The 13,480-nt window shown below is 46.5% G+C and overlaps 1 protein-coding gene across 1 annotated transcript in view; it reads left to right on the forward strand.

Annotated features, from left to right (window-relative positions):
• The window catches only part of ABLIM3 (actin binding LIM protein family member 3), a 770,500-nt gene that overhangs the window by 666,426 nt on the left and 90,594 nt on the right, over window positions 1–13,480 (forward strand). The window contains exons 14-16 of the mRNA XM_069651389.1: window positions 3,516–3,566; window positions 6,875–7,009; window positions 10,967–11,031. Of these exons, the coding sequence (XP_069507490.1) occupies window positions 3,516–3,566; window positions 6,875–7,009; window positions 10,967–11,031 (251 nt within the window). The remainder of the gene's footprint in view (window positions 1–3,515; window positions 3,567–6,874; window positions 7,010–10,966; window positions 11,032–13,480) is intronic.

The raw sequence follows: 13,480 nt of genomic DNA on the forward strand, positions 1-13,480 counted from the left end.
TGTCACATAATTACAGTGAGATTATCGGGGGATTATCGGGGAAATGAAAAGTGAGGGAAAAAATAAACAGGGGGTCATATGTTGTGATGTGTTGTTATCACATGTATGGGACAGTTAAGTTGATCAGATTTGATCAGCAGATGTGGGAAGTCATGATCATCTTTACTCAGCGTCCCCCGAGCTGCAAAGCCCATGAGCACATACATACTAGATGCGATTCACAGTTACGAACAAAATTGAGGCTGGCAAGATAACTCAGTGGGTTGGGTTGAGTGGGTTGAGCGCTCACTGATGCGAACTGTGTGTGATATGCAGGTTATAGGTTTGAATCCCAACAAGGCCAACCCAGCCATTCAGCCTTTGAATGAAGATAAATGAGTACCAACTCTGGTTGGGTGTTATTGTATGTATATGTGTTCTATGTAAAGCGCTTAGGCATAAGCACTATATAAATAAAACATTATTAGATCCTAGGGGTCATCAACGGGGAAGCCATCCACTTATAGACAATTACTGCAGTATTACCACGAGAATGCGAAAATCTTCGACCTGCAACTGGTTCCCCAGGCCACCGCATGGTGTCCTCTTTCTCCCTACCCCACTTCTAGCCTGATGATTTTTCCTCTTCCAAATAGTTTCATTTTTTACTTTCCGTTTTCACATTAACCCGGTAATTACCACCGTAATCGATCACATTGAGCAAAAAAAAAGATGGCAGCTTTTTCATTTCTGAAAAGTCTTGTTGATGCATTGTGGGACACATATATAGCTAAAATGTTGGGAGAAGAAGGCACCCTCTCCTTCTCAAATATTTTAACAACTACTGGAGGGAATGTCCCAAGATCCCTTCCGGAAATCGAGTCCACACTTCATGCCCAAGATGTTTCGTACCTGGTCCAATTCTGTACAGTGGTTTTTGCTGTTCACTGTGCAGAAATTATACATTTTTCTCTATGGGGAAATTAATGGGAGTTGGCCAAAAACAGTGTTTTTTACTTTCTTAATATTTTTTTCATTTTGTAATGAAACTGTCCCAAAATGTCCAGTCTGGGGGGAGGAGGAGGAGAGCAGTGACATAAAGTATGTTTGCAAAATATCAGACAAATCCGTCATGCAAATCGAAAGTTATTACCGATTAAATGTTCAGGTTTCCTATGAAACTTGATACTCAACTGATATACAGCCACAGCCACAATACATTATATATATACTCCAACACCAAGAAAGCTATTGTGGGTTTAAAAAGGTTTGGAGAAAACCTTTCATCTGAAATGTGAAAGTAGGTAAATCCATTTGAGCGAAGTCACACACTCCACAGAACCCCTGGAAGCCATTGCTGGAAGTTCACCCCCAGTTCTAAGCAACAACAGCAGGGCATCATGGGTATGCATAATAGCCCAAATGCAAACCTTTTTTCCAGGAAAGTGTCTTTGTCTAAGAGGGCATTGCTACTTTATACATAGTTTAATCACCCCAAGACAGACATTTTACAAGGCTGACAGGACAACTACATACCAGGTTTCACCCTAATTAGGGATCATTAATGCAGTATAGTACTGATAGTCTTGTTTTGGAGCATTTGGCCATGTTTTCAAAAAAAGAAGAAAGTTATGGTGGGTTTAAAAAGGTTTGAAAAAATCCTTTCACCTGAAATGTGAATGTAGGAAAATCCATTTGAGCAAAGAACTGCCTTTTAGACAAAGAACACTTCCTGGAGAAAAGGTTTGCATTTGGGCTAATTTGCATACCCACAATGCCTTGCTGTTGTGGTTCAGAACTGGGGGTGAACATCCAGTGATGGTGGAGTGCGTTACTTTGCTTACTTGGATTTTCCTACTTATATATGTATATATATTATTGAATATTTACACATATGATGTATGTACTAGTGTTGCTTTAGTGTCAGAGCAGTTAAGGTTACATGACATTTTACAAAGGGAAGTGAGAAATCGAAAAATGAAGTGGAAGTTCCGAGATATGTGTCCTGAAATCATGGTTTGTGTGAGTCTAAAGAAAATTCTATGCAAAAAAACAAATGTTTTCAACATTGTATTTTTACATGAAAGCGTTCATGGAACTTCACCAAAATTGGGGTGAGTGTTAGTGTGCGACCAGGTCAGTTGCTTGCCTACTTTGGTGTACTTTATGGATCAGGTCAAAAGTAACAGAGGACAACGATTGCTCATTTTCCTATGTAAAGTGTAATGCAACCTTAAATATTATATATATATATGCATATATATATATATGTTACATTTTTTAAAGTATTTCCACACTGCTTTTTCCACCAATGTCTCTTTCTGTTGGAAAGATTTTCCCCAACCCTTCCCATCGTCATACAAAAGTTGAGGCTGCCATTTAATGCGTGCTGGCAGGCCATTTCATTTTATTTTATTTGGGCAAAAGTCGAACTGATTGCGTTGATTTACATTATGATATGTCAGGTGAGCATATGGCTCTTTATCAATGCTCCCTTCTTGCAGGGCCACAATGCTGTCCCTGAATTCCCAGATCCACTCCTGCTTGGGACTTGAATCCACTCCTCGGCTTCCAGTGCCCATTCTCTTGCATTCTGGGTAGCAAAGCGCAACTTAGGCCCTTATTCGTGGAATTATCTGCATGTAAAACGGGGATTTGCGTGCCATTCTGCCTGCAAACCCCTGTTTGATGAATGGGGATTTGCGGGAATAAATGGCAGGCAACTCCCCGTTTTACACGCAAATAATTCCATGAATCAGGGCCCTGGTATTTAACAGGCACCATTGACATGTTCACACACCACTGGGCTAGAAATGTCTAAGCCTCGTTTATGTCACAACACGTTGCCACTCTCGCCGGACCCATGATCACTAAAAGCCCACCTTCTCCTCTAAACTGGAAACTTTAAAATGGCACTGTCCACACCCCAGTCCTTAGTTCACTCCTCACTGCCCCAGACTTACCTACCCTTATCCACCAAGTGCCTGGCACCTATCCACCGGCTCCTGCATTTGCCTGGCACTGGGCTGCTCTCTTTAGAATGTGGGGCTTGAAGAAAAGACCTCCTTTGTGCAACACATCTAGTGCCCGGCCCTTGCTTGTGTCCGTGACGTTATATGTTATGAGTGCTACCTGTACAGGAGAGTGTGGGTTTGTCGCCATTGCTATAGCACGCAGGCTTAAATCCAGACATTGCAGGCCTATCCATTCATGCATCTGTGGTGGGTAAAATGGGTACTGGCCAATACAAGTGGCATTTATAAAGCCCTACCGGTAAAGCCAACGTAAAAAAAGTACACGCCCTTGGCATGCCTTGTGCAACTTGCATACCTGCCTGCTAAGCGGAAGTTGCATGTGCGCGCGCACCTCGAAATAGCAAAGCGGTAGTTGGAGGAGGGCTATATTGGCACTCGTGTGTGAGAGCAGGAGCAGCTGGCATCTTGGCGCTGTGTGTCTTGTGAGTTTGCTACTGACCTTCCTGTCAACCGCCTTCCCTCTCTCTCCCTCTCTCCCCCTCTTTCTGCTTTCTCTTTCAGCTCTGGGAGAGAGTAATATCTACCGGAAGCCGCCCATCTATAAACGTCACGGTACTGGCATCTCGCGTGCACTGGGGGCTCATTTGCAGCAATGTCACTGATGGGCGGGAAGGCCGCGTGAAGCAGAGCCGCACACCCGCGAACTCAGGGCTCAAGTCAGTGGATCGGTGCATATATTGGACTGACATTTTTCAGGCAGGAGTTAGACACCCGCTTGGCAAGAATGTCACACGTGTAAGGGAAGCTGTGCGCTTTCAGTGCCGGCAGCCACACAAGGGAACTGTTCCACGCTTTGTAAACCCTGCAGACACATGTCCTTGCCTCTTATGCATGCACGCTTGTTTCCCAGGGCGGTGGATCTTGTTATGCAACTCTCATAGGGTAGGCAGAGGGACTGCAGTTAGGGGCTCAGTGGTCGAACTGTGCCCTCTCTTAGTACATACTCATCCAGGGTAGTCTGCAGGTCACACTAAGGTGTGTGGCGCCTCCAACACAAGAGGGTATCAGGTAATATCCCTATATATATAGTCGCCGTATATAATGTCTCCAGGAAAAGGTTGTGGCAACATTATATAGGTGACCATATATATAGGGACAGCGGGTGTTGTGGGGGTGTCCCCCGCTCCCCTTGACAAAAAAAGATTTTAGGGGTTTTGCGGGTGTCCCCCCCCCCATGTTCCATATAACAATGTACCCTCAAAAAACGGCAATTATTCTGTGATTTTTTTGCATGGCTATATTTTTGAGGGGACATTATTACATGGAACCCAAAAGAGGGGGAGCAACTGACACCGTAGTCTGAGATACATCGTTGCTGGTGTACCCAGAGGTCTTGACTGGGCCTCAGTAAACCTTTTAAAAATTGCTCTGTGGGATCCCGCTAATCCCCAAATGAGATTTTGGCATGTTTGCAGTTATCCCAAGTTTGTCTCGCAGCCCAAACCTGCCTAAGTCTTCACACATCTTTAGGTAAATTCTGGCAGTTCAGTGAAGATACGGACGGGTTTTTGGGTTGATTTTTAAGAAATCAAAAAACATTGGAAAAATGTCTTCTAGGTTGGGTGAAGGGCGAGACCGGTGTGGGGGGTGCGGGGGGGGGGGTGTGGTGTGGGATGATACTGGACGAGGGTCTTGCAGGAGGAAATCCGGTCCTGTGCATCTGTAGATATTATCCAGCTAAGTCAACACATTCAACCCCGTAGAAAGAGACCTCAGTGGGCTAGTGCACCTACTGCAGTCATCAATGTGTAACCTGTAAGGCACAAGTTTAAATCTGGGTCAAAAAGTCTAAGCCGTGCATGAGGTTTTGTGGCACAACATGGAGGTCAATCACATGTCAGGAACACCTGGTTTCACTCATCAGCTTCCAGATGCAGGTAAGGGGAGTACCTCTAAGGTTTACTTAATTACAAAATAGCAGTTCATGGAAGATAACGCCTGAAGGCGCAGACAGATGGGGTCCAGTGAGGCACGCGTTCACTGTGAGTGATACCACTTTCTGTGGTTGCTTCCGCAAGGACCACTGAGGTTAGTCATGTTATGATCAGGAAAGTCCATGATTGGCGTGTGAGACCCACAAGAGGCCAGCTGGACAGCGGCAGACCCAGCCGCTTGTCGCGCATGCAGGATGCAGTCACGCGCCCCGCTCATAGTGCTTTTTAGGCAGTTAGTATTGCAATGTAACATGGACGGTGCAGCCCTTTACCCGGGAGTTACAGCACAACATACTTTTTGTAATTATTTTCTTTTTAAGGTAATTTCTCTTTCGATCTAGTAAATGGACATTTTGTTTTATTTTAAGTATCCACTGGCAGGAAAGTCTCTGACCTTCTCAACACATTCTTAGCAGCAACCTTTGTTAGCCTAAATCAACACTAACTGAACATAAATGCAGCACTAGCATCTTCAATAGTTCAAGGAGTTCCACAAATGTCTAAAAGCTTATAAATGCAGGGGTTTCTGGGTTCAGACACAGTTATTCAACCAGGCCTAGTCCTGACTGGGGGGGATTTCATGGAGCTGTTTGGAGATGTTATTGGTGTTGGACCTGGAGATCAGGTTTGAGGTACATCGGCAGAGCTGCATGCTGGTTCCAGTGACAGCACCCCGCTGGTGCAGATGTTCTAGCTTGAGGGGAGATGGTGGGGCATCATGGAGGCCTCGGTACTGTTGCCCCCAGTGAAGAAGACAGAGGTACACACATTGAGTATCTAGTGCAGCGGTGTGCAGTTGTGTGGACTACAACAGAGGTACTCTGGCAGTGCTATATGTTGATTAATTGTCCCTGTTTACTTAGAACTGCAATCTGATTTGGCAATAGGTGCTTGGGAGTTTGTTCTAGCTTAGTGTCAGTGTGCTAATTTAGCCTAGCTACTAAAGGCCCAGTGTGGGGTACTTTGGCACACATGTTTGCCCTCAGGGAAATGTGGCCAGCGTCAAAGGTTGGGCAGTGTAGGATTTATGCGCCTGAAGGCAGCCGTGCTACAACATTGAAAGCTGTTTTCTGAGTGTCTTGTCTCCTTCTAAATACTTTCTCATAACCACTGCTCTCCTTTTTCTGTGCTGCACTGCCCCCTGGTGGCGGGATCTGTTCTTCTGGTGTAAGTATGGGATTTGGTGGCATATTGCAGTACGAATGCCAGAGGTCCCAGTGAGGATGCAGATCCCTGTGCGATGGGAGGACAGTGGGACACTTTCAGACTGGACCAATCCAGCAACTAGTGGGATTGTAGTAGAGAGATCAAAATAGTCAAATGCCTCTACTTAGAACTATTTATTTGTAGGTGGCATTTCCAATCATGGTACTTGTAATGAGGCTTTGGGTTTACAGCAAACGCCCATTAGTAGAGGTGTGGAGGATTAAGCGTGTCTCTTTGCATCGCCCAGGTTGTACCAGGCGGGGAATGTTCATGAGCTTAAGGAGCTTTGCGCTCAACATGCCGCAGAGTGTGGTTGGTGACAGACAAGGGGTTCGGAAGGGCATCACAGCAAAGGGTTACTTGCCAAACCTGGCTCATTGGCACATGGTTTTGAGTGATAAACACAGCTGCTGTCCAGCTGCAGGCCTTAGTTGTCCTGCACTGCGCCTTGTTGTATCTTCACTTGTACTTCTTTAGCAAAAGGAGCAGATTTGCAGGGCAAGTTGTCCTTTGCAAGCTGGAAGGGAAATATCAACCATGATTGGCTGAAGATGTCCAATAGTGAAGCTCTGCACGAGTGCCGGGTATACATGACTTCTTGGGAAGGGCAGGCATCTGGTGGCCTCGTTTGTTGTTGTGTCCTTTGACCCGGAAGGGCTTGCCTATGACCCGCAAGTGTTTTCTTTTTTTAAATCATCTGATCCTTTTTGGTATTTCTAGATGATCCATTTGAAGCCACTAAAAGCAAAACGAGTGATGACATCGCCCAGGCTTCTCGCTACCTCCCAGCGTACTCACCAGACCCATACTACCAGTCAGAATCGGATTACTGGACCTGCCGGGGGTCCCCCAAAGGTAAGTGTCTTCAGAGCAGCCCTTGCAGAGTAGCCACGTGGTCAGGTGTGAAAGCAGAGGAGGGATGAGGTCATACATGACACAGCCTGGTGAGGTAGTGTGGCTAACTGTCCCGTATTTTGTGGGATCGTCCCGTATTTGGGGACTCTGTCCTGCAGTTTGCAGAGTGGCTGTACGGGACACTGGTTGTCCCGACTTGCTTTGTTCCCTGGAGTGTGACTCTCGGTAGACAGCAAGTCAGGACAAGCTGCGTCCAGCACAGCCACTCTGCAAACTGAAGTGGCCATCTACACACCACGGCGCTGCCGCCTGCTGCCGCCTGCAGTTTTCTTTCTCTGGGGGCTCCGCGGGCCCAGCTCCTTTTTTGAGCCTGCAGGTCAAGCTGCTGCCGCTGCTGTTCCTGGCTTGCTGCTCACGCTCTGACACCTGTCTTCATTCCAATGCTAAAGCTTTGTTCCTGGGGCCGTGATGGTCATGTTTGCAGTTATAAAACATGAACATCACCTCCCAAGGATAAACCATTTGCATTGCAAATAAGCCAGGTGTTAAGAGCCATTAACACATTGTTTAAATTACAAATGGGGCTGGCCAAATGTGAATGACGCTGTGACATCATCACTGCCTTGTGGGCAATTGTCCCGCAAAAGGATCTCACAAAGTTGACCACCCTATGGTGAGGGGTCACAGGTTTGACATTCGTCTAGCCACCAGATGACATGTAATTGGGGCACAGGGATAAAGGTCATATATGATAAAGCCCGACTCTGAGAGGTGAGGGAGCAAAGGTCAGCCAGTGGTGCAGGCAGATGCTTCAAGGTGAGGGTGCATAGAGCACACCTTGGAATGCCCAGATGCTGTTGGTTCTATGAACGATCATACACTCAGAGAGAGGCTGAGGGAGTGGCACTGCCCACTGCTAATCTACACTCATTAAGGTTTTTCACCTTCAACAACAAACATTAGTGTTAGGCAGGACAATGGTACTGTTTTTGCAATATTGTACCATGGACAAAATCAAAAACCAAAAGGACCAGTTAGTGCTTGAAATGCATTAAATTCAGAGGCACACAACGGGTCTAAGTTCGATAAGATATATAAACAATGTTATTAACAAATGTAAATAGTTAAAAATAATTTTAACTAATTTTAAGAAGGTACCAGTATGCACCGTAAAATTTCAACACAAGGTGAAAATACACAATTGAAACAATCATTAACAGACAGTGCAAAAGATGTTACAGACAGTAAAACAATAGGTCAAGAGTATTGGGTCAAATGGCCTAAAAATGTCAGTGGTATTGTAAAAGTGTCATGTGCTGTACAAATAGGCATGTAAACTGAATCTAACACTCCATACAGACTCACCATTACTCATTCATCCACATACATACAGATCATTCCAACATGTTTCTTTCCAAAATAAAGTGCAAGGGTTGTGCATGGAAATTCATCAGGGACTGTTTGACAATGTGCAAATTCTGCTAAAACGCGGCAGGATAAGTATCCTGTCACTATAAAGAGCAAGATAAATTTGTCATGAACACTTGTTTGAGTGTAACTAAAGAACACTTCACGGACCACAGGATGCTTAATATCGGGTTGGTGATGTGTCCATTGCGTGGCCACTAAATTCACCACGGATTGCCTTTGGCTGCGAGCTGCACTGCATGCACAAATGCTTTAAATCAGGAGCACGGGATGCGGATAGATGTCCTGTCACGGAGCACTTCCCATGATGTAGTGGATTACCAATGTGGGAAGTTAACCAAAAAGTCCACCCTGTTCGAGCCTATTGGTTCGTGCTGCTGCGTGAGCGTAAGCTGTAGCTGTATCGGCAGAGCGGGTATGCTCGGGACCGCCCAGTAAAGTCGCGGTGTGTCACAGAGTGTCGCGCCTGGCTGGGATGACCGTTAGTAATAACGGTTTCTGCAGAATCGCCGTTATTCGTACGCGGTGCTGCACGGCTAAGGATCGATTACCTCTGGGTCCGGAGATCTGGTTCTATGAATGATTGCTGACTTTCTTTTGACGACCTACACTTTTTGACGACCTTTTATTTTAACCGATTTTCCCACCTTTTTTTACTGCAAAATTGCACGGGAGAAGCCCCGCATCCTGCCCTACTCCCTATAGCCCCCACCCCCAGATGTACCTTACCCCATTTTACCATGTGCATTTAGCGGCAAAAAAAAGTTGAGAAAAATCAGTAAAAAGTGATTCAGTGAATGTGTTGGTTAACAAAAGTAGGCCAGACAATGCTCTTGAGTGTGGGACATAGGTAATTATAACTTGGTACTGTAGAGGCAGTAGAGGTCTGATTGTGTTACTGACAGCAAAGGTCACGTGAGAGGTCAGAGATCATCCCTTTCAGTTTCTTCCTCAAGCTGCAGCAAGGGAAGAAGGTAAAAATCTGATTCAAGTATGGTGAGCCTGCTCAGTGAACCGACAGACCCTGATACAGCCAGCAGGGACGTGGCAGAGGGCGGCTTGGGGGACTGTCAGCTTATGTCTGATGCCAGAGTATGGCTAGGTGAGTGGGCAGAAGCCATGCCCTGTGCTGCTAGTTGCATCCAGGTGAGGCAGCCAAAGGTAAGCTCTTTCGACAGCTGCCTATTGGCACGTGAAGGGTGGGAGGGTCAGACTTTGCAGGTTTGAGAGCAGCAGAGCGTTCCCCCTTCCCCATCCCCGTACCGTCAGTAGCATATAGATGTGACCGATCTGGCCAATCAGCGCTCTCCAGTGCACCACAGTCATACACCCTTGTCCACATGCACATACAGCACCATGTCATGTTTTTTTCTGGTGCTGTGGGGATGCAGGAGAACTGGTTGGGTATGGTTAGTAGGAGCTGAGGGCGCAGTGCACGATTGCTTTGCTGTTACGTTGATATGCACAGATCGTAAGGAAACGTGCTCCGCAAAGGTGATCTTTGAGGTGCTTTAGTTGAGTAGTGCATATGGAATAAGCCTCGGAAGTGGATATGCAACCTACGTATCTGTGGGTGAGTGTCTTTGCCGAGAGAGAGAGAGAGAGAGGGAGAGAGAGAGAGAGAGAGAGAGAGAGAGAGAGAGAGAGGAGAGGGAGAGGGAGAGGGAGAGGGAGAGGGAGAGGGAGAGGGAGAGGGAGAGGGAGAGGGAGAGGGAGAGAGAGAGGGAGAGAGAGAGAGAGAGAGAGAGTCAAGGCACTTCACTTCACTTATGGTTCAGGGAGAAGGAGATTTAAGTATTACTAGTGCAATAAACACATATTATAATCAATTTATCACAAACGACCACTATTTTAATTCATAAAATGCAGCATTTCTTTTGTATGCATTCCTGTCGGCCGGCTATGGAGACCTACTACCAAAAACCAGGACCCCTGAGTTTCCAATGGAAAAATAATCTTGAGAAAAGGGGACAGAGCACCCAATTCCGGGACATTCCCGGAAAAACCAGGACGGCTGGTCACCCTACACCAGAGCCCTTTGCACTTTTCAGAACTGTGCATTGTGGTGCTTCTGGTCATACTGTTTGTAAAATGTGATGCCAATTATGTGGGGAGTCTAATATGATCTCCACTCACACACCAAGGGCAAGTGCCAATGCGTAGGGCTGTCAAGTTGCCCCATGTCTTGTGTGACTTTGACGGCCAGTCCTGATTGTTTAGCAAACAGCGTGTTGAACTCTAGGGCATCTTGTTGAATATCTCTCATCAGAATGAAGTTACACAGATTACTATTGTGTAATATCGTCAGGACAGGGTGAATGCTTCCTGTGTAAAATGTTTATTTTATTTTTTTCCAGCTGTGTTAATAAAATGATTGTGCACATATCGGCCCAAAAGGTTCAGGACTCTGTTTCCACTATGACCCAAGATGTGAGCAGATGTGTGGCAGTCAGTGTGAGATTTAATCAAATGGTGCTTCTGAATTTGAGAGAGGCCTGTATATTGACACCCCTTGGCTTTCTCTTGCAGCCCCTCGAGCTCGCAGATTTTCGTCTGGAGGAGAAGAAGATGGTTTTGACCGGAGTCTGCACAAGGTAGGGGAATTCACTGTCGCGCCTTGCCGCTGGCCTCTCGTGTGCTCCTGTAGGACACAGTAGCATGGGTTCTCCTTCTGCGGTGCTGTCAGAGTTGTAAAGCAATTTATTTAGCAGTTTGCAGTATGCGGCAGCCTGCGGGATACCCCTGCCCAGGACCCCCGTGCAATGAACAACCAATTGCTACTTTGGGTGTTGGGCGCAGGGTTATTTATACACACTGGGTCCGATTCGTGGAAAAGTGCGCAGAAATCATGCAACGCCCATGCGCCGGGAATGTCACTGTGCGAGCCTGCATGTCGAAGTTTTCTGCTTGCTCCGCATATTCATGGAATTGTTTGTGCAAAGTAACTGTATACGCAAGTCACAGTCAGAACGCCCCCGACACAACCCTACGCAAATCAAAAACAGCCAGAAATAGCCACCCTTGCATGCTCCCCGGGCGCGAATACATGCACCCTCAAAACAGTGTGTGGGGTCCCCCACAATGCGCTGGGTCCCCCGTAACTGTTACCGGCACCCGACAACAATTCATCGTAACTTGGGTAAAACTTGGAAAATCTGCGTGCAAACTCCTGTAAAACATTCCTGCAACCTGCTCAACTGCATACTAGCACCCCTAAGTTAGATCGGAACCCTGGCTGCATGCACACACCTCTATTTCAGACAACAGATCTTACCTCTGGGCAGTGATTCCTATGAGCAAGTGTCTGTACGTCTGCCTTGGGGCGGCGGATAGTATGAGGGTTTTGTGTGGCCATTCCCCTGCCGGGAGGTTGCCCAATGGGAACCCTGAATATGTATTGATCCACGCAATGGTGGGCCCGTGATGGGCTGCCTGCGGGGCATCCGTTGTAATGCCCAATTTTTCACATGTTCTTCCTCATTTTCAGTGTTGTGCCCCCTTGCCCACCCTCTGAACAAGCCACCCCCATGCTCTGCGTGGTGTCTTGCGCAAAGCACTCAGCCGATCAAAGGGGCATGCCGTGCTGCTGCGAAATCCATGCAAGTCCAAGGAAAATCCTACACATTCTATTCCATGGATCGACAAACTGGATTACGCATGCAGTTTGGCGCGCATGTTCCATATTTTCCGCACAAATAATTCCATGAATCAGGCCCACAGTGTACTCATTATAAAGTTTAGTCAGTCACCCAAATGAAGAGTAATTGTTACACAGTACAGCGCCACAGGTGCAGTTAGCAAGTTCATGTGTGATGTTGTGTTGTGTAATGATATATTTCATTTTATATTATCAGTGCTGACATTAGGCTGGATTTTCCAGGATCTGCCGAAAAACATCTAAATCCCTTTGCACCTTTCATTCCTCTTAGTGCGTTCGGACTGCTTTAAACAATGCTGCGGTGCAAAGCTGGGTTAGAACCGTGGTCATAGGAATCACGGGCGAGGCACTTACCCACAAGACCAATTACTAAAATGTAAGAGTGGTATTTTGTAGGAAATATTTAAGTACTGCTTGTTAGTTTTAAAAGGTGTGCACCTTTTATACTTTGCTTCAACATTATAGGAAGCACCCTTACGTTGGTTATTTTCCAGGTTTTCATGATTGAGCTTCTGAGAAGCAAGTGTCCTTCCTCCCCCGTATCCCTGTTGCTGGTGGCATTGCACAGTAAAAAAATCAATTTCCAGGATTGTATAATATGTTATAGGAATTTGCAGCAAGCTCTGCGGCCATTTGCGTGGTACCCAGTGGCTTTGGAGAATCTGAAAGACTGAGGGGCAGGTTTGGTTCCTGGGAATAATGATAAAATACAAGACAGCTTTGCTGTTGCGTTGGTGTGTGCAGACCTGAAGTACCCTGAGCTCTGGGTGCTAGGCTCTTGGGCCCTCATTAGGACCCTGGCGCTAAGTGCTTAACAGCGCCGTAAAAGGCTGCGGCGCCGTTAGACACTTAGCGCCTTACTAGGAGGTCCACTTGCGGGACCCAACCTGAACGGCTGGTCTAGACCAGCCGTTAAAGTAGGGACCCGCAAAGGGACATTGGTGCTAAGTACGGTACCGCAACTTGCGGTACCGTACTTAGCGCCTTCCCCAGTCCCATTGAGCCCTATGGGGCAAAAATGGGAATGGGGAAGGGCCAATGTTCAATGGGGAATTACCGCCCCGCCAACCTTGGAATGGGGTGGTAATTCCCCATTGAACATTGGTGGACTCGTTACGATACCGGCACCAACCATAGTGCTAATAGCGCCATGGTTTAGCGCCAGTATCGTAATGGGGGCCTTGGTGTTGAGACCATTTGCATTTGCTGCATTTTACAGGATTGAATTGCGATGGGGCCATCTCGGACTCTCATTCATTTGAATATGATCAAAGGCGTACTTCTCATAGGGTATTTGTAATTAATGTCCCTCCCAGCATCTCAAACCTGCAAAACAATAGCTGCAAGCGCCACACATGTACTTTTGTTCGCGTCGGTAGCAATTA

This window comes from Ambystoma mexicanum, chromosome 3p (assembly GCF_040938575.1).
Source record: "Ambystoma mexicanum isolate Mex_15411 chromosome 3p, UKY_AmexF1_1, whole genome shotgun sequence".
NCBI classification, from domain to species: Eukaryota; Metazoa; Chordata; class Amphibia; order Caudata; family Ambystomatidae; genus Ambystoma; species Ambystoma mexicanum.